Here is a 20,734-nt window from a genome sequence, read left to right as displayed (position 1 = left end):
CAAACTTGAAATTGCTTGTAGACAAGCAAAATTGAGAGGAGAGGACTATCATATCCCCATACTTGATTAATAATATTAATTATTTATTTAATTAATTAATATCTTGATAGATAATACTATTAATCATTTATTTATTGATAATAATAATCAATGTCTTGATAATAATGATAATTAATATATTGATTAATAATTATTTATTCATTAATGTTTGGAAGGAATTAATAAAAATTAATTCCTGATCGAATATAGTCAACACTAGCAATCGGTTATCACTAGCATTTTGATTGTTGACATCTCTCCTAACATGTCACACAAAGGATGCGATGAGTCAATTTAGTAAGGAAATTATTTAAGAGGCAATGGTTAGACTAGAAGCAGACACCTCTTTTAGGAGGGACGTGGCAATAAGAAGTCAAAACCCTCCATCACTGATTGAGGAGTTATATATTATTGTACAATACTCAAAGGAAACAAGAAAGAAAATCAAGGCGAATTGAAGCCTAGAATAGTATCTTAGACAAATGAATTGCATCTTGGGAATAATATATATCACTGCAAATCGGTTAGCTATCTTTCTACGTCTACCTATTGTTTGATTAATAATAAATGTATATTACAATACAAATTAATATGTATATGTCAAGTTTTGTGATCTGCTTAATAATCAAAATATATGAATACACAAACATAGTTAACATACATATATTAATAATTTGAGTTAAAACAAATCTAAGGAATTATGAATAAATTTATATATTATCATAATAGGAATATCAAATGAATATTTAAATTATTAGTATATATTTGTATTCATAACATGTGACATACTATTATGTTAGTAACCAAATCTTAATTCAACCACTATGCCCTATGAGTGGATAGGTTGGTGTGTGTAGGGAAAGGCAAGTAAACCCAATCACAAGTGATGGTAAGCCCAAAACGGGAAGGGACATAGTGCTAGGCCTTGAGGAAGACTCCTTGTAGGTGGTGTCAATGCCCTATGACAGTAAATCCACATCCCTCATTAGGATTAGGGAAGAAGCTAAGATAGGCCTTAATGTAATTAATGCTAATGTAATATGAATACTAATTCATGTAATATTATTTAGAATTATAAAATAGAAACATAATACTATATAGTAATGTATGTTATTCATTTGGAAAATGGTAGCTTCCTAGTAGGGGACATTACAAATGAATAACATACATTACTATACAGTATTATGTTTCTATTTTATAATTCTAAATAATATTACATGAGTTAGTATTCATAGGTTCATCACTAATCCTAATGAGGGATGGGGATTTACTATCATAGGATGCTGATACCACCTACAAGGAGGCTCCCTCACGGCCCAAGACTACGTCCCTACCCATTTTGAGCTTACCATCACTTGTGATTAGGTTTACTCGTCTTTCCCTACCCACACCAACCTATCCACTCAGGGCATAGTGGTTGAATTAGGATTTGGTTACTAACATAATAGTGTTATGAATACACATATATATTAAAAATATATATATTCATTTGATATTCCTATTATGACAAAATATATAATTTTATTACATAATTTTGTAAATTTACTTTTATCAAATTATTAATATATGTATGTTATCTATGTTTGTGCATTCATATATTTTGATTATTAAACATAATGCATAACTTAACATATACGTATTAATTTATATTGCAAAATCCATTCGTTATTAATCAAACAATATAAAGATGTAGAAAGATAGCATACCAATCTGCAGTTATATATTATCCTCAAGATGTAATTCAATTTTCTTAGATACTATTATCAGCCTTCAATTCTCCTTGATTTTCTTTCTTGTTTCCTTTGAGTGTTGCACAACAATATATAACCCCTCAATTGGTGATGGAGGGTTATGACTTCTTATTGCGACATCCCTTCTAAACGAGGTGTCTCCTTCTAGTTTGATTGTTGCCTCTTAAACCATTGCCTTTTCTAAATTGACTCATCTCAACCTTTGTGTAACGTGTTAAGATAGATGTCAACAGTCAAAATGCTAGTGATAACCAATTGCTAGTGTTGGCGATATTCAATCAGCAATTAATTCTTATTAATTCCTTCCCAATATTAATTAATAAACAATTAATAATCAATATAATAATTATATTATTGTCAATGCATTAATTATTATTAACAATAAATAAACAATAAATATTATTATCTATCAAGACATTAATTAAATAAATAAATAATATTATTAATCAAGTATGGGGATATGACACATTTCTAATCATTTTACATGTTCATATGTTATCTACATGTTAGAAAGAAGTTGTAGATACAAAGGATTGACATACAAGGGACCAATGGGAAATGGTGAGGGACAAGTCTAAGTATATGAGTAATTGCACTTGCACAATGTTTCTCACTTCAAAAGGATCAATGATGCCTTCTCAATGCATGTTGTTAAAACACTACACGGAGGTCTTCATAAGAAATTGTCACAGGAGGCTATGAATTCCATGAAGAAGTATGGCTCATGGTATATTCAATTTTCTAAATTCAACTATATATGATTGCAAGGATTCTCGTCTTACCTCTATCAACTTACAAGATATCTAACCGATAAGCTTATAATTTTAGAGGTGTCAAGGCAGTTGTCCGCATATCACAAGATCCAAAAGAAGAAACGCAAGGCCAAGGTAACCTTCCCAATCATAATGGGAAATTCAATTGAAGTATGTCCATCAATGCAAACAGCGGAGAAATCAGAAGAGGGATTACAATTCTACAACCTTGTGACTCATACATCAAGAGAAAACGTTGATCCCTTTCATATTATCAAGATGGTTAGTGTTAGGAACTATAAGCATAGGGTACATCTTGAGGATCATTGAGCAAATGCAGTTGATAATTTTGAAATCCGAAAGAAAATGTGTTTCGGGTTATCAGTGGAGATGGTTAGAGCTTGTCAAGTACTTCCCGTTTTGGATCAATTTGAGGAAGATGGAAATCAAGTTCAACGTTATTTTGGAGAAGAAAAGATAAGCCTCTTCCCGCACTTTATTGGGTTGATCAAGAAGTGACAAATCTTGATGTGTTGTTGGGACCAGTTATGGTGAATACAAGGAAATGGATAAGTCAAAACGTAAACTAGTTGAAAGAGCAAGATGTTCATATAACTCATGAGTTGATGAAGGACTTGGAATCATGATCCTCCGATGATGAAATGATTGAAGAATCACAAGAGATCAAAATTGAAGAAGATAGAGATGGACAGCATGATATAAATCATGAGAAAGGGGAGAATAAAGCTGAGAATTCACAATCCAGAAAGACAAAAAGGTAGGAAGTTCCAAATGAAGAACCCAAACAAAAGATATAAGTTAGGAACAACTCATTCATCAGCTTCTTCAATGCAGGAGGTTGATCCTTTCATGAGCAAGAATGCAACATCTATTTCAGAGAATGGGCTACAAAGAGAGGTTAGATTAACTCAAAGTGTGCAGGATAGACGAAGTGTAAATGAGTTCTTGGAGTCCATTCAACAAAAGAGTCAAGAAAGAAGTTCTTCTCAAGGGATGGAAATTCCTCCCGACAATCAATCAAAGGATCAAGAAGTAGTGCCAATTGAAGAAATTCTTGGAAATCCAGACATGAGATTTCTGGATGAATATTTCAAATCAAGGGATATGATATCACCATTGTGAGGAGTTTAAGAACAAGAAGAATTAGATGAGGATGAAAATAGTCAATTCATAAATGGTTGAGGGAGTGAATGAAGAAATCTATAATAGAAAGTGACTCAGCAGATGAATTGGAAGAGTTTCTAAGTTGGATAAGTAAGACTGTGGAAAAGAAGAAAGGAAAGAAATACTCCAAGATCACAAAGGAAAGTTTTCGGTCTCACAAAATCCAGGTTGCAACATTCAAGAAGAATGTGATGCTACAACATTTGATTTGGGGCCAACAACAAAGGAACAGGAAGTTGAGGAATTGGAAGGTTCTATAATGACCATTAAGGAAAGGTTGAGAAAGGAGGAAGAAAAGAAGAATCAATTGAAGGCAGAAAACAAGCAATTGAGAAACTACATACAACATTTGATGGATCTTGTCAGGTGAGCTGAAGGAACATTTGTATCTCCTGCAGCACTTCCAAAAGAATCAATTGATGACTTTGAGGGAATGAGGTCAACGACTCAAGCAACAAAAGGATGGATTGGAAGTGTTTCAGATAGAGCAAATGGATTCATGGAAGAATTGGTTCAGATGTATGGGAAAGTTGTCTCTCTTTTGGATAGAATTCAGGCCACAGTTGCCTTGTGTGAAGAATTACATGTTCTCAAAGAGAAGACTATTCCACGTCTACATGTATTAATGAACATTTCTAAGCAAACTTTAGTTGATGGAAATATGATGTAGGTGAACCAAGCATGTGATTTCCACAATACCGATCCTTGGAAGGTTAGAGAATGGCTCTGTTCAAATAAAGAAGATGGTCAAGGATATTCAAGATAGAATATGTGTTTCAGTAGAAGCAATGTTTGATCAAGAAATGAGTGATGATGGAAACATGAATGTAAATGACCTAAAGGACAAAATGCAAAGTATTTACTTCAAGGCTACAAATTCAATTTCGAAGGATCACATGGAAAATGCTACTTCATTTCTGATTTTCATAAATGGTATCAGAGAATTGGGATCAAAATGGGAAAAGACTCTTGCCACGTGTATTGCTAACTTGGCAATCATGAAGTATAAAGTGGAGAATATGCCAAGTGCAACAATGGATGTGCTTGAAATTATCATGTCCACGTTCATCAAATTTGCTATCAAAGAAAGAGACAAGGGGCACACCATCCTAGATGATAGTTTGTTGTAATCCTAGTCAACATGAGATTTTCTTATTTTCTCTTCCTCTTTGTAGTATGCGTTGTTGGTGATATATTTTATCTCATTGGTCAACTTAATTGATAAGGTGGCAGTTGTAACTACCCTCCTTTAGGGTTTTGTTGTCTTAATCTTGACCATTGATTTCAAATCAATCTAGGCCCTTGGTTGTAATCGGGAGCTCTATATAAAGCTTGCCAATTTCATTTGTACATGGAGACTTTTATGGAATGGTTGCTAAGATACTACCAAAATAACTACAAACTCATTGAACCTAGGTGAGCCTATGTTGTTTTGAATGTTAGAATTCATTTTGCTACTTCTCAAGTTAATTTTAAATCATTTTCTATGGAGTTCTTTAAATGAATGGAAGACATTGTTGTTGATTTATGGTGAAACCTCTTATGTTCATACCATTTGTAGTTTGTTGATTGCAAATTGCAGTGCATGTTTAGCATGAACTTATTTCAAAAGCTTAACTTCAATTGCTTTGTGCTCATTGATTCTTGTGCTTATGGTGTTAATTTATATAAGGGATTTGAAAATCATGAGCATACCTTACAAAATCGTATCGTCTTTGTATAGTTGTTATCTAATGGTGAGGCAAAGTGTGGCTTGGTTTCACGAAGTCAATAGTAATCTCTTGCATTATTAGAAGTAGAATAGATTTTTAAACCCCCATTCCTTTTGCATTTTATTTCAAAGTCTTTGTTAGGATTAGTTTCAAGAACCTAATTGCAAAATCACGTTACTACAATTGCTAGTCTTCCTTGTAAAAGAAGTGGTAAAAACTTGGAACAATTGTGTAAGTCCCTTTGTGTTACCAGCATATCACATCATATCAACTAAGTCTATCCAAATTGCACGTCAAGACCTAACTAAATAAACCTTGGGGTAGCCTTACTTGATCACATTGTTTAGCATATAAGGTTTCCTTGTTCAAGAGGATAGAATACTCAGTATTTTATTCTATGTTTGAGGTGTCATAAAAAAACACATTAACAGGTTGGTCAACATGCAATCTTCAAGGATAGTGTTTGCAATAAAGTGGGTGATCCGAACTCTAGGCCTCAATTCAGCATCACAGATATGGTTAGAAATTGAATTTAGACATGGCACAAACATAGTTTTATGGGATCATCACTTAGGATGATGTATTATGCAATGCAGCTTAATTCCAATTCAAGGTACCTAGGATTTATTAAAGCCGATCCTACATTGCTGAGATAGAAGGATGTATACTTTTGATGATACACTAGAATAATAACTGGAATGGATAGAAAGATAACTGCTACAACTAGGGAGAAATTTAAATTATATTGATATTCACAATTTACCAAAGTATGTAAATGATATTTAAGTATATGGTCAAGAATAACAACCACAAGAGCACGCAAGACTAGAAAGGGGGCAAGTCTAGTCCAACAAGCCATGGCCTATTGTTAAGGAAGATTGCCATGATAATCATTTGGGTTCAAGCCCCATTAGGCATGCTTCTCATACTAATGCGCTATGATAATGCAAGACTACCTAAATGAAGTTGGGGTGTAATTCCAAAGTGAATTTTGATAGGACGGATACCGCTCAAACATGGGTTTTAAGCTGGATGACTATCTAAGACTGATATCGGCTATTGCATACCTAAAAGCATTAAAATAAGACGGTGCCAGTATTTATCAGTATATTGAACAAGGGAAACTCTACAATAGGTGAAAATGATAGGAGACGCATTAAGTGTAAAGATGGAAAAAAGTGAAGGTATGGACAACAAATCTTAAGTACAAATCATGGTTGGAAAACTTGGAATCTATACATACTTGGCAGCCCAAATTTTTGACAAGGACTTGGGACTCCATGAAAACTAGGAAAAAAACAAGCACAATTATACAAAAAACTGAAATTGATGTATTTTGAGAGCACATAAGTTTATTCCTAGTTCTAAAATCAGCTGGAACACTCCCACATACTCCCTCTAGAACATATGCAACAGCCCAATAAAGTATCTGGGTGTTGCACATGCTTCCTCCATTTGAAGTGGAAGAGAAGCATGAGAGTAGAGAGAAGTGGGCATGCTAAGTCGCGCTTAACTAACAGAAGTATGAAAAGAGGTATCGGCTTCATAGAGCTAAAAGCAATCTTGCATCAACCAAATATTTCTGTTGTGTTTGTCTTCTATAGGGTTTATTGTTAGTTGCGGTCATCTCATTTTTGCCATAAATGCATATGTTTGTTGCAGTCACCAAACAATAGACTCAAACAACCAGAGAGTAATCTTACTTTGCATTACTACTAGTTCATCAAAACAATTTCAATAATTAATCAGGTCATCATAAGGGTGTCCTCAGCATGTCCACGTAAAACTTTGTATTTCTTGCATTATTGTAAATTATGGCAAGCTGCACCATCTTAAGGAAGGTTTATTTGGATTGTGTTCCATGAATTTGAATCTAGCACAAAAGATAATGTCACTTATGGTGTTATTGGTCCCAAGGAAATTTGCAGTTCAGGCCGCATTGAGTTTGGAAGCTTACATCTTGCCACACTTAAGAAAGAGGGGCATTCATATGTTTCAAGATAGTACATCTAAGTCCAAAGATGGATCAACTGTGAAATCATTTAATATTGGATCCATGGTCCTTATTTTATGTGAAAGAGCATTAGGTGTTATCAAAGGTCAAATCAGTTAATATTGGATCCATGATCCTTATCCTATGTGAATAGAGCATTATACTACATTTGTGGTTAGTACAAGATCATTACATCAACCTTACCTATAAAACACAATATTTTCCACTAGAGAGTAGCTGGGAGTTCAGCAAGAAGGTTGGCAACGATGCAAAGGTTGAGATCTGGAAAATCAGGAAGACCATCAAGAAGAATATTAGCTCCTGAGTTTTATGACTGAGAGACCACACACTTTTATGTGCTAGTTTGTGATTATAATTCATGGCTAAAGCCTAATTCTAATTGTAAGCCCTAGCAGGAAAGTATAGAAATGTATTTACAGACTATGAATCAATTATACTGTTTTGTTCTACATATTTCTTATATAATGTGAATTGGGTGTGAATATTAAGTTGTGAGAGTTTGTGTGTTAGGCTGCATGGTTGAATAATCCCTAATTGGATCGTTTGTCCATGACCGTATCGGCAAAGGTATTGAGGGTGGTGAAAAAGGAGGAGAATACACCTATGGTTGAGAGCATTTAGTGAAAAGATAGAGAGATCTGTTGAAGTAGAAAAATCTGACCCAAGACTCGCCAAGTTTTGACAGAAAAACTGCACACATCTGCCCAGACACAACCTGCGAATCTTGGGAAAATCGCTCATTTTCCTTGCTGACACAAATCTCCATGACTTTTCCATATACACCAAAAAGGACTGTCACCTTTGTCCTCAAAAATAAGGACTGAGGATAGTTTGGGAACTAATACTTCATGAGAATCACATTTTACATTTTAGCATAAGAAATTTTATTGATCTAGAGAACAGACTCTAAGCAGCTACATGTAGAGAAGAATCAACATGGAGAGATTGACTATAACTCGGATTGTCACTCCGTATAATTGGCATGCAGCGTATAAATGGTTCAAGCCTTAAATCAACTGGGTATACAAGCTTAACATCAAGCAAAGGGATCATAACACAAAAATGTAGTTTCTTACCAAAGAAAAGTATATTTGTGCTTGTCCATGTTCTTTAAACTTTTCTGTAGATGGACTCCATGAATTGAACATAAGCATCTGCAAAAGCCGGCTCTGATGATGGGCTCCATAACTTTCAGGTGTTATCTCACCATAGGTGACTGTGAGGGTCAGTGAAAGATGTTGTCTTGCATTATGTGGGTATGGAAGGAAATATCATGAAGCACCTAATTCTGTAATATTTGTAATTTTTTATTAAATACCATGATTTATTCTGCCTGAAAATATTGATTGGTTGGTTGAAATCTTTGTATTTATTTCACGATTCTAGATGGCAAAGGTGCAAATAATTCAGTCAAGAAAGAAGAATAGTGTAATATACATAATCAAAAACAGACACAAACCTTTTCTCAATATTGGCTATCGACTAAACCCTGATGATTGATACATGATTCTTTCAGTATGTATTACTCAAGTCACAAATGGTGACTAACAGTGTATTTGTGGACCTGGATTGTTTTAGAGATGGTTTAACCAACGGCAAGGGCTCCAAAGTATCAATGGAATTTACCCTCAATAGAAAATTCGTGTGGGAGCCATTATTAACCTATTAGAATGAAGACAACAACATGGTGGCCATGTAGCGCTATGCCATTGGTTGGTGTAATCTAGGTGGGCTGTGAACTAGCCATAGAGCATATCTCAAAAAGTATCATGTCCCATATAGCAATATGGGATCAGGTTATTGAACTTCCAGAAAAACCATATCATTATCTCTAATCACCATAACCTCTTTCTTGTTGTATCTTCTTGTATTCAAGAAAACATTTATTCTTCAAACGTACAACCAGCAAAGTGCAAAACTGTAAGTGAATCAGGCGGCAAAATATGTATTATGCAGAAATAACAAATTGTATATATTGCTTTTGACAATAAATAGAACTAATATCTCTGAAAACACACACACACAAGAAATGCCGAAGCTTGAACAGCAGCCCTTGTGCCTGATAATACATTTGTTTCCACTAAAATATGTTCCTAACACAATTCTTACATAACCTCTTCAATCAAAATCTTATCTTTTGGGTTTTCCTGATTATTGACGTTCAAATGATTTTTGTCAGAGTTTCCAAAATCCATTGTAGTAAATTCTCTCTTTACAGCTTCTATAAGAATGGTCATGGAAGACCAGACTTCATTTGGCTGTTCATTAGTCCAACACATTAGAAAGTAGACTTTTCTCAAAGCCGATTGAAGTAATTTCCAACTTCCATTTCTTCCTGTATCATGACTCTCTGCTTCCTTATTTCTATTTACTTTTTCTCTGAGTTGTCTCCGTTTTCCAGATTGGTCAACCTTAGCTTCTTTTGTTGCAGCCTCCAGCAGTCTATACAAGTCCATAAGCGCGCATACTAAGGCTGCCCTACCAAGCCTTAAAAGAGCAGAAACATCATCAAAAAGTCCAATCCCAAATTGCAATCCACCAGCATGTTTAAAACTTGGAGAACATGCTGTCTCTAAACAATTTGACAAAGCTTCACTGACAGATTCTGGTAAAGCTGCTTGGCCCAACACTGCAGACAAAGTTAAACAAACCATTGCTGCATCCAGAGAATCACTTTTCCAGTCTCCATTAAAAAATCGAAGTGTAAAGCAGTAGCTGTATATTACATCCACCAAATGAACAACTAGCAAAGGTGATGGTTCTATAGAAGTCAATTGCTGTACGGATGATAATGGATTCTCAGGACCTGGAGGTATGCCACTCACACCATTCCCATCTTGATGTGCATTTTCTGTACTTAATTTTGCTTGCACGTGAACTTCTGATGCATCTAATGGCTGAACAAGTTGACTTCCTTGCTTGGAAAGAGTTATTTTATTTACACCAGGCTTAAACCACCATGGTTCCCAAGGCCTTATCAAGTGGCTTAATTTACCTGATGCTACAGCTTGCAGGAAATGTTTTCTATCTTTCACTGATAGGTCATCCAATGAGATATCACGTCCTGAAAACAACCAAAAAAATATTAAGAAACTAAACATTCAGAAAGCAACTTCACAAGCTAATTTTTTTAAGAAAAGAATCGGCCGCTCTAGAATACTCAATGATCCAAAAACCTGTACTGCAGTACACCTGGAATAACAAAGATCACTCCAAATTTTCCTTTTCTGAAACCTTAACAAAAATTCATCACCTACTGCACACGGTTCTGATTTTCAGATAAACAGATAGATCTCTACTTCACAGGAAGCAGATTGACACTTCAAACTTTTGATAATGGTATTAAGGCATGAAAAAATCTGAATCTCACAATACGAACTGGAATGTAATGATCATGATCCACACTATGCTTTAGACTTTTATATATTAGAAGAAATTGTCATGACACTTGCAACTCTTGGGCAAAAGTCGTCTAGGCATTTATATTACTGAGTTGTATATAATATCCAAGGGGGCTGGTCAATGGGATATTAAAAGAACAGCCAGCTGTAATTTCTGATGAGAATGCACTAAGTAGAAAATATGAACAATGACATATCTATTGAACATAATTGTAGCTAGTTTGGAGATTGAGAAACATGCCTCAGAAAATTGCTCTTTTGGAAGAATGTTTAACATAGTTGGCCACAAGATAAAATGCATAATTAGTTGGGAATAGTTAATGATGGCGCTTCAAGGAGCTTCTGCTGCTAGGGTTGGGAGGCCATGGTTGCCGCCTGCTACTGGATCTTCGGGAAGAGGACGGGTCTCCTGGGCCTCTGTTGCAAGGAACGGGCTTGGCCGCAATGTTCCCGCTGCTGCATCTAGTCATGCCAAAAACGGTGGACTGGGGTTGTTGTGCAACGACTCTTTCCATAACGGCGATGGGGGTTTTGATGCGTGGCCGGGTTTGGGGATACGAGCCCTCAATGGTAGTATTGCAGAGAAAGGTTGTGTTAAAAGGGGTAAGAGTGGGTATAGGCCGAGTGGGAAGTTGGATTTCACTCATAGAGCTGGGACTTCGGCTAGATCCTCATCTGTGAATGGATCAAAGACGGCTAAGCCTGTCACAGTTAATATGACAGAGGAGGTGGAAGAGGTGGATCATAACGAAAGGGTTTTTTCTGGGCTGGGGCTTATTGGGCGTTTCAGAGGATTGTGGCCAAGTTTAGGTAACCTGCATAAATGGATTTCAGAGCATTGGGAACCCATTGTAGAGGGCTGTGTGCAGATCTATCTGCATGCTAGAGGATTGTTTGTGGTAGTTTTTGAAAATGAGGTGGACAGGAACAAAATCCTCTGTGACTGTCAATGGTGCTGGGAGGATGGTCGTCTGTTGATGCTGAAACCATGGCATCCAGCTTTTAATCCATTATCGGAGTCTTTCGATCGGATCCCTATCTGGGTCAGACTCCCTTATCTCCCTACGCGGTTTTGGTTTGATTCCTGCTTTGATGCTATTGGCAACTCTTTAGGTAATTTTCTGATGACTGATGATAATTCTCTTAATTTGCTGCACACTACTTTTGCCCGAATCCTGGTAGAGATGGATGTTTCCAAGGAACTTCCCTCGGAGATCTCTCTGAAATCATCAAGAGGTAGTTGGGTTTAGTCGGTGGATTATGAAGGGATCCCTTTTAGATGCAGGAGGAGCTTTAAAATTGGGCACATTGCAGCAACCTGTGACAGGCGTAGAGAGAAGCGGCTAGCTTTGTGGTGGAAGGAGGCTGTTCCTCATCATTACACGGTGGAGAAGGTGGTGACTAATGATAACATCCCCCAGGCTGTGCGTGGCAGGAAGGAATCAGAATTTAAGGACAGTTCAGGTCCTTCAAAGAATGGAAAGGCAAAACAGAGTAAGGCTGGGTCTCAAGAGGTCGCAGTGAATGATGTTCCAAAGATGGGGTCTACTACAGAGGTGTTTGAGACGAGTCAATCTGTTCCACCTCGCATGGAGGAAGGGGGGAAGGAAATGTTAGGTGGTTCCAATTTGATGTTACTGGAAGATGAAAGGGAGGAAGGATGGATTGAGGTGAAAAGGAAGAAGGATAGGAGGGTTACGGATGAGAGTATTAGCAGGGTACTTTGCTCTCAAGAGGAGGGGGTATTAGACCAGCAATGTAATCGCTGATCTTTTTTATGATCAGTATTTGTGGGGAGGGGCTCCCTAGATGTAGCCCCAACTGGTTTGGGCCAGCTCAAAACCCAATTTCTTAATAAAATCAACTATTACCGAGCAAAACCAAAATAAAATGCATAATTAGTTTCATAGCGATTTTACAAGCTAAAATAGTGGATCAAGTTCTGCAATAAAATAAAAATGATGCAGAAAAATATATAAATGACATAATATATGCACACAGAAAACAATCTAGAATAAGACACTAAACTATAGAAAATTAGGTTAACACTGGATGACAATTATGCAAAATAGAATGTATAAGACAGACGTTAATTATAGGAAATTGGGCAAACACAGGATAGCAATTTTGAGAGGAAAGACTGGAGTTGGACTAAAGCCTTTGACAAGCTTAATAAGAATAGGTAATACATCTTGCATTTCAGACAACAATAAAAGTACAAGACATTGTAAGAAATTAAGAATTAGTATCCAGTTTACAAAGAAACGGATTTCTTTCTGTAGGTTGATTGTGCTCAGACCATTTTAAGGTTTTGGTGATTTGTACCAGAACAAAAATAAAACATTTTCCTATATGTTACATGTTCCTTGAAACAAGCTTTTAAAGTTGGCCGCCTTTACTCCTAGTCCTCACGTAGTTTATTCCACTATTAGCATGAGGTAGAAATGACAAATACCTTTAGCTATCTTTTGAATCATCTCCATAGACAATGGAAAGTCTGTCCAGAAAAAGCAAAAAAGAGTTAGCGAGTAAATAAACAAATAGTGTAACTCTACCATTTACATATCCTACAACTGTAATCTGACAGAAATAAAAGAGAAAATAAATTAAAATAAATAATTAAGAATCAAATAATTAGTGGCGACTTATCATGGTTGCCGATCAGCACTTGTTCAATAGTTATTCATAACACAATATCTAAAACTAGAACAGAAGATTTCGTTAAGGAGATTCAAAACTTTTGACATTCTAATCAATGGATTACCTTCTCAAGATTTTTAATTACTGTGTAATTTTATTTTAGCTAAGCAGCTTCTACCCTCTGTATGCATGCACATGCACATAGTATTGGGGTCAATTGAACAAATGCCTTTAATCTAGCAGCCTCAGTACTTTCAGACACACACACACAAGAGAGAGCAAAATAACAGAAGTAGTGCTTATATTTGCTCTGAAAATTAACATTCAAATGGATTACAAACATGCTATGAACTTATTAAAATACAATTAAAATTTCACACAGAAAATATCACGAGCACAGGTTTTACACTCAGAATGGAAGACTTTCAAAGAAATTTATACACACAAGGATCTCTCTTTGTGGTGTCCCTGGTTAGGGGTTTTACAGTATTCTAGTTGCCTTTTGTAATTTTCAGGTATTTCTGAACAAATGCAAACTGGAACAGCAACTGGGAGTCTAATAACTGTCAGCAAACTCAAATCCTTCAACTGTACTTACCGATCTACTGATTTACAGCAGTCCAAATTCACAATTATATTCACTCTGGATATTAAAATGGTTATAGAACAGCAATTAGAAGATCGGCTGAAAACTCCAACAATGAATTTGAAATAGAAACCTTGTTGCAGATCTCTGCTGCTGGGTCATTTTGGGTAATTGATAGATTGAACTTTATGAAGACAATCTGCTGTCAAGCTTCTTATTTTGAAACTGAAAGTTTACAATTCAGACCTCAAAAATACTCAGATCATTCAATTACATTAACCCTAGCTGAGCTGGAAATGATGTTTAATGACTGCAGGATTCAAAACACTCATAGATAAATTTCCTTGATCTGATGTGACTCAAACTGTAGGTACAACTGTGACTTTATCGCAGTTAAACAACTTACAGGTATAGCTGGGTAATTTCTTTCTATACTAAGCACAATATCCTGATCCAACATTCCAACAATCAGCTATCCGGAAATTGTATGTCGAGCTGTATTGAGCAATATTATTACTAAGTTGCCAAATCAGGATCCAGTACACAAGTACGGTATGTGGGTACAGCAAATTATTTTGGGGGCCTGGGTACGTCCGTACAAAAAACATATAAAGATCATAAATAATTATATATACAATATTAATATATGACTATATACTATTTATGACATGCAGTATTATTGCTATTAAGAAAAATAATTTTCAAAACACTTTAATATAAACTCTTGGTTGAAAATTTTGTACACTTAGAAAAATATACAAATTTGTGGTTTCAACCACAGCGTGTGAATAAAACTCTCTTAATTAAGGGAAGGCTCCCCCTATCTAGCTACAACTTTAAAAATAAAATAGGATGGGACAACAATCTTTCTTCTTCTTTCAAGAAAGACAATATCATTTTCTCTTCACAGAAAAGTGATAGCGATTTGATATAAAACAGCAGTAACAACTTTCGAAATGAAATGAGAGAAAGGAAATGAAGTTTCTTGAAAGCTCAAAGACTTCCGTCACTTCCTTCGCGACGAGACAGCAATATCAAGCTCAAAGACTTGACTATGTGAAGTCCTATCTACCCTTTTCTATACTAATGCTATCAAGAACAAATTATAACAGCTCAAAGACTAGAATATCTTATTCTTTCCTATATAAAATAGTGGGAAGTAGTACAAGCTCAAACACTCACAGCTATTTCTCACAAAATATGCTCCTAAATTCTCTTAAGAATAAGTGCAAGCACAAAGACTTACAGCTTTTCTCAAAAGAATATTTATTCTAATCTATATTAACCTCAAATACTTGCAACACAAAGACTGCAAATCAAATTCGATTAAGTTCTTTGAAAAAACACTTGCAAGAAAGATAATATAGAACACAATCTCAAGAATGTAGCACAAAGACTCAAAGCTTGAGCAATTTCCTTATATTTCTTTCAATTCTTGAATTCACACATGAAAGCTCAAAGACTTCTTTGTTGTAAATTTGGCAAAGTTTTTGCTTGCTTTCCCAAAAGATAAAAATTACAATAGACCCCTCAAGTATTTATAGAAGAGGAGCCTTGAAAAAAAGGTGGGAGGATCCTAACTAACTTGAGAAATTCTCTCAACCACCAAGACTTATTCAATAACTAACTATGACTTATTCCAACTACAGTCCTAACTGAACACAACTTGTAGTTGTCTTACATGTAATTACAAAAGTGCAAGTAAAGACTTAACTTGCATTTTACAAAAAAACTTTTACATGTAACTTTTGGATGATCATTTGCAACTCATCAGGATCCGGTTCATGGGTGTTCTTGGCCACGATCATGGTTTTCACAACAACATCGTTGCAACGAAGGATTGTGGCACTATTTCTCTCAAAGAAAGACTGAATCTCTCGTAAGTAACCTTGATAAGTCACTAAGGCTTGAATGGATGCAGCTGAAAATGGCTCGCTTTTCCACTCTTGACGGATCTTTAACTGTAGATCTGAAAGAACCTTTCCTTCTATCAACAATTCTCCATCATGACCTATGATAGTGCAAGAAGCTTTCTGACAATGAGAGACCATATCCTGAAAAACTTTCATTCGCAACCTCATAGCATCATCAATGTCTTCAATAAGTGACTTGAGAACAAGGGCTTTGTTCTCCAAGAGCTCCTGATATTCCAAGTATACAACTCTTGAAGGAATTCCCTGACGTTCTAGAAGAATGCTTAACTTTTGTTGAGGAATTTTAAGCCAAATAGTCAAGTTGTCTTCTACCTTTTCCAAGTTCCATTTGTAAGTATCAGAAACTTGGTTCAATTGTTCTTCAACGGTTTTCAACTTGGCTATCATTTGGAAAACCTCCTTCAAGACTTGTGCAGATAGATTATGAAGCTGATCAACCCAAGATTCTAGTGCTTGTACCTTTTGAGAAGCTCTCTCAACTCCCTGGATTGATTCTCGTGCCTCGGAAGGACTTGTAGAATTACTCACTTCACCAGTTGGTTTTGTGATTTTACGAACAGCTGCAACAAGTTGCCGGTTGTCCTCTTCTAGCTTATCTTTCTTAGCTAGAAGTTCATCGTATCGCTGCACTAGTGAAGCTACAGAATACTGGGCTTGCCGGTTGTCCTCTTCTAGCTTATCTTTCTTAGCTAGAAGTTCATCGTATCGCTGCACTAGTGAAGCTATAGAATACTGGGCATCATGTTTAATCACCTCATGCGTTTGCTTACCCAATTCTATCCTTGTAACTTTGTAATCAACAGTTGACATCTCTTCAAGTGGCTTATCTGCAATGGGTTTAACAATTTCAGCTACCTTCATCTTGTTGTTGTGAACAGTTATTCTGGAGACCTTTTTAGCAACCTTGGGTCTAGACTGTTTAAGTTGCTGATAATCAAAGGCATCAAGTGAGATTTTTTGCTTCTTCCTTTTTGGGGTAAAAGAACTAAGCCACGGAGGTAAAGTCATCAACTCTCCTTCAATAACAGCTGCAAGCAAAGGAGAAGCAGTTTTTGTTTGAACAACTGTGGTCATCCTAGGAGGAGTGTCTGTTTGTATGGCGACCACGGTTTGCTCAGTGACCAATGGGCATGAAGATTGCCTCATAAATTCTTCAAAGCCAAAAGTGGAGGTATCAATCTCTGACAGCTGAATACATGCAGGAGTACCTTCAAGAACTTCCAACACACTCTCTTGTTGATGATCAGGGGGCGGCTCGTATGCTGAAATAGGAACGGCATTCTGAGGAGACTCTTCCACCATTGTGTCAGGAGGAGAAAGGGGCGTCTCAATGGAAACTGAAGAAGGGATCTCATGAGGTGAGTCCAAAGCTGGAGACTTAGGAGCATCATCAAATTGCTGCCCTTCTTCTGGATTATCAAGATCAATCACCTAAACATGGAACCGTGACTTTTCTTTTCTACAATCTGTCGCCTCCTCAGGAGGAAGCACTACTGCCCAACTAACTCGCAATTTGATCCTGGTGCCAGAAGATGATGCGTCTTCCTTGTTGTCAACCTAAATCTCAGACTTACGTCCAAGAGGCCCCGTAGAATCATCTTCTTTTCCAATCTTGATTTTAATGAGTCTAACAGCACTACTTTTCAACCAAGCATTGGTGTTAGCCAAGATACGCTGAAATCTCTCAAGAATGGATATGCACTCCTTGTGTGACCATTGGATTAAAGGAAGTGGAGCTTCCTCAACCCTTCGTGAAATATATTCAGGATCAAGTACATGCCCATCATCAATCATCCCTTGTGGAATATCCACCAAGTTCAAATCAACAACTTACTCAACAGTGAGCCTGCAGTAATCCATCTTCAAAATTTCCACCTTTGTATGGAGATATACCCAAATATCCTCAATACAATGCATGTGCACAAAAGATTTTTTGATATTTTCCTTCATACCCCGGTAATCAAAATCAGCCCTAGACTTAAACCTTTTGAGCTTAATTTCCTGCATCTCAGTCTCCATAGCCTTGGCTTTGATGGATGTGACAAGAGAATACGGGCCAATTTTCAATGGATTTGTTGTAGAAATCCCCATTCCAACCTTATGTCTAACAGACTGATGAGCGTGGACAGCCATGATCTGTCTTCCCAAATCCATAAGAATGATCTTACCAGTTGGGTATCTAGGGAGCATGTAAGGCTGTCCACTATAGCATCCGACTCTCATATAGGTAAAGGTTGGGAATTGAAGAAACAAACATCCATACTCATTCACTCTTTCCCATGCCTCATCTGATACCTTTTTGTTCTTTTCAGAGTTCTGTCAAACTGACACGAGTAACCGAAGAATGCATCTTGAACTCTTCTAAAATGCAATCTGTTGGGTCTCAAAGGCAGTTGATCATAGTATTCCCATACTTCTATAAGCGAGCAGTCACTCTTGGTAGAAAGACCAGAAAAATGTCTGAGTGATGCTACCAAATACACTAAGTATGAATTCATGTAGAAAGTCATGGTGGAAAGGACTGCTGCAAGTTGTTCGCACAAGGCATCACTGATGACTTCTCCCCATGATATATGATGGGACTGCCTTATGAACATGACGAACTAGTACATCCAAAGCTCAAAAACATTAGAATGTTCAAGACCCATTATCCTACTGAGGAGGGCTATGATGTCTACAATTTGCCATTTGAAGTCACAGCGGTATAACTTAGCCCACCTTGAGAAGGCGGTTCGTGGCTTATGAATCCACCTGTTAATATGATGTTTGCAGTCCTTCTCCCTTTTCATATAGTACTCAGCTGCACTATCTTTGGAGATTTCCATATAAACAGGTGCCGGTGGTATTCTAAAGACTTTCTCAATTGTGTCTGCGTCAAGGTGGATTATTGCTTCGCCATCATCATTTTTAATGGTTCGTCTCCTTGTAAAAGTGATGGGCGCAAACGAGAACAAATTCAGGTTCTAGGGCAGCCATTGGAAAAGAAGATGCGTGATGGATATGGTTGTCCAACAGCCGTTGCATATTGCTATCCTACGGATCCTCCACCTTCTTGACAAATTCTGACATGTCCACATGCCCTATCTCAGTATCTTTTATGCGATCCAAAGGAGAAGAGACTTGAGAAGGTGAAACCTCATTTTGGTACTTATCATATTTATACTTCATCTTCTTCGGAATTGGAGATGACGGCAAATCTAACATTGAAAGACAACCTAGTATATTGCGATGAAGACTTAAAAAGTGTTAAGGCAACATCATAATCAGCTGCAACTAACATTTTTCCTTCTTCAAATAGGAAGAACTCCAACCCTTACACTCCACGATTTTGTGAGAGAAAGAGGGGAAATAAATGGGAAATGTCAGGAATCTTGACTTTGACCAATTTCGGATCTTGGGGAAAATTTTACAAGTTTGGAAGAGCGCACATGCAATCGGATTTTTAAAACCCGAATGCAAGTATACTTGTAAAATGGTAAATGGAGAAATGGGTGAAAAATGAGAATTAGACTTGCGGGAAATGATGTGAACGAAAAGTACGGATATAGGCGTTGTGGATGGATAAAAATGGAAAGATTTTGGGAATGACATTTTCATAAAAATGGGAAGAAATTTGAAGATGCAATCCAGTTCTAAAAACCCGATTTTGGAAGGATGGGCATTTTTCATCTTTGCAACTTGGAATTTCAACAAAAGATGGTTAAAAATTTTAACCATAAGGGAAAAACAATGATTTTCATCCAACTTGTAATCGGGATTTAAAATCCCGAATACAAGTAAAAAGGGAAAATGGGAAAGATCAATGAAATTCAAAAATTGCTTATCAAGGGGGAAAATCTCTCTCACAAAACCGATTTTTGGGGCAAGAACAACATATTTACAAATTTACAACTAGAAAGGAAAATAAGAAAACAAGAAAATGAAACATGAAAAGGAAAGAAATCATACTTTGCTCCAATCTGAAAATGCTTCTTCAACAAGATGATTAATCTTTGAATGAAGAAAACAATCCCTTGAATAAGCAATGAATGAACTCCCAAAACCCTTGCCACGTTTTTACCAAAACGCCTAGGGAAGAAAAACGTGGTATCAAATGCAAGCAAAATGGCACAAGAAGTGGCCACATCTTCCTCAAACTTCAACGCCTAGGCAAGAGAGGCAAAAACAATTTAGGAGATTGCAGATTTGTGGAGTAAAAATCCCCCAAAATGTGGATTCGAGGAACCACGTGGAAGGCGATTTTAGCAGAAAATCAGCAAACAAGAACCCCAAATGGCATGAAAGATGTTTGTAATTGCATGAGAATAGGAAGGAATCCTAAATGCCTTGCATCTCCAACAAATCTCCACAAAAATTGCTTTGAAATCTTCAACAAATCCGTTTTTCTTGGCTGGTCGGGTTTTTTAGAAAGATGAACAAGTTCGATTTTGCATGTATGGGTGAAAATCGGGTTTTTTAGATGAAATAGCAAGTTTAAAATTGCACTTTTTCATCAACAAGGCAAAATAGGGTTTTAAAAATGCAATTACAAGTTTAAAATCTTCCAAATTGCACTTTATAGAGAAAATCCGGTTTTTTGGGCAATATAACAAGTTTTAAATATCACTTTATTTCATTTCTAGGCAAAATCGGATTTTGCAGAGCGATGTGCAAGTTACAAATTACTTGTAAAGGGAAAATAAAATCCCTACAACAAGTTTTAAAAACTTGCACATATGTA

The 20,734-nt window shown here is 36.4% G+C and overlaps 1 protein-coding gene across 5 annotated transcripts in view; it reads right to left on the bottom strand.

Annotated features, from left to right (window-relative positions):
• Nucleotides 1–9,372: 9,372 nt before the first annotated feature.
• LOC131050228 (uncharacterized) overlaps nucleotides 9,373–20,734 on the bottom strand; it is a 93,580-nt gene continuing 82,218 nt past the window's right edge. For all 5 annotated transcript variants that reach the window (XM_057984413.2, XM_057984412.2, XM_057984411.2 and 2 more), the window contains 2 exons: nucleotides 13,310–13,351; nucleotides 9,373–10,517 (listed from right to left, as the gene is read on the bottom strand). In XM_057984413.2, the coding sequence (XP_057840396.2) occupies nucleotides 9,559–10,517; nucleotides 13,310–13,351 (1,001 nt within the window). In that variant the 3' untranslated portion in view covers nucleotides 9,373–9,558. The remainder of the gene's footprint in view (nucleotides 10,518–13,309; nucleotides 13,352–20,734) is intronic.

The sequence above is a fragment of the Cryptomeria japonica genome, chromosome 1 (assembly GCF_030272615.1).
Source record: "Cryptomeria japonica chromosome 1, Sugi_1.0, whole genome shotgun sequence".
NCBI classification, from domain to species: Eukaryota; Viridiplantae; Streptophyta; class Pinopsida; order Cupressales; family Cupressaceae; genus Cryptomeria; species Cryptomeria japonica.
This window is presented reverse-complemented; position numbering and strand designations above follow the sequence as displayed.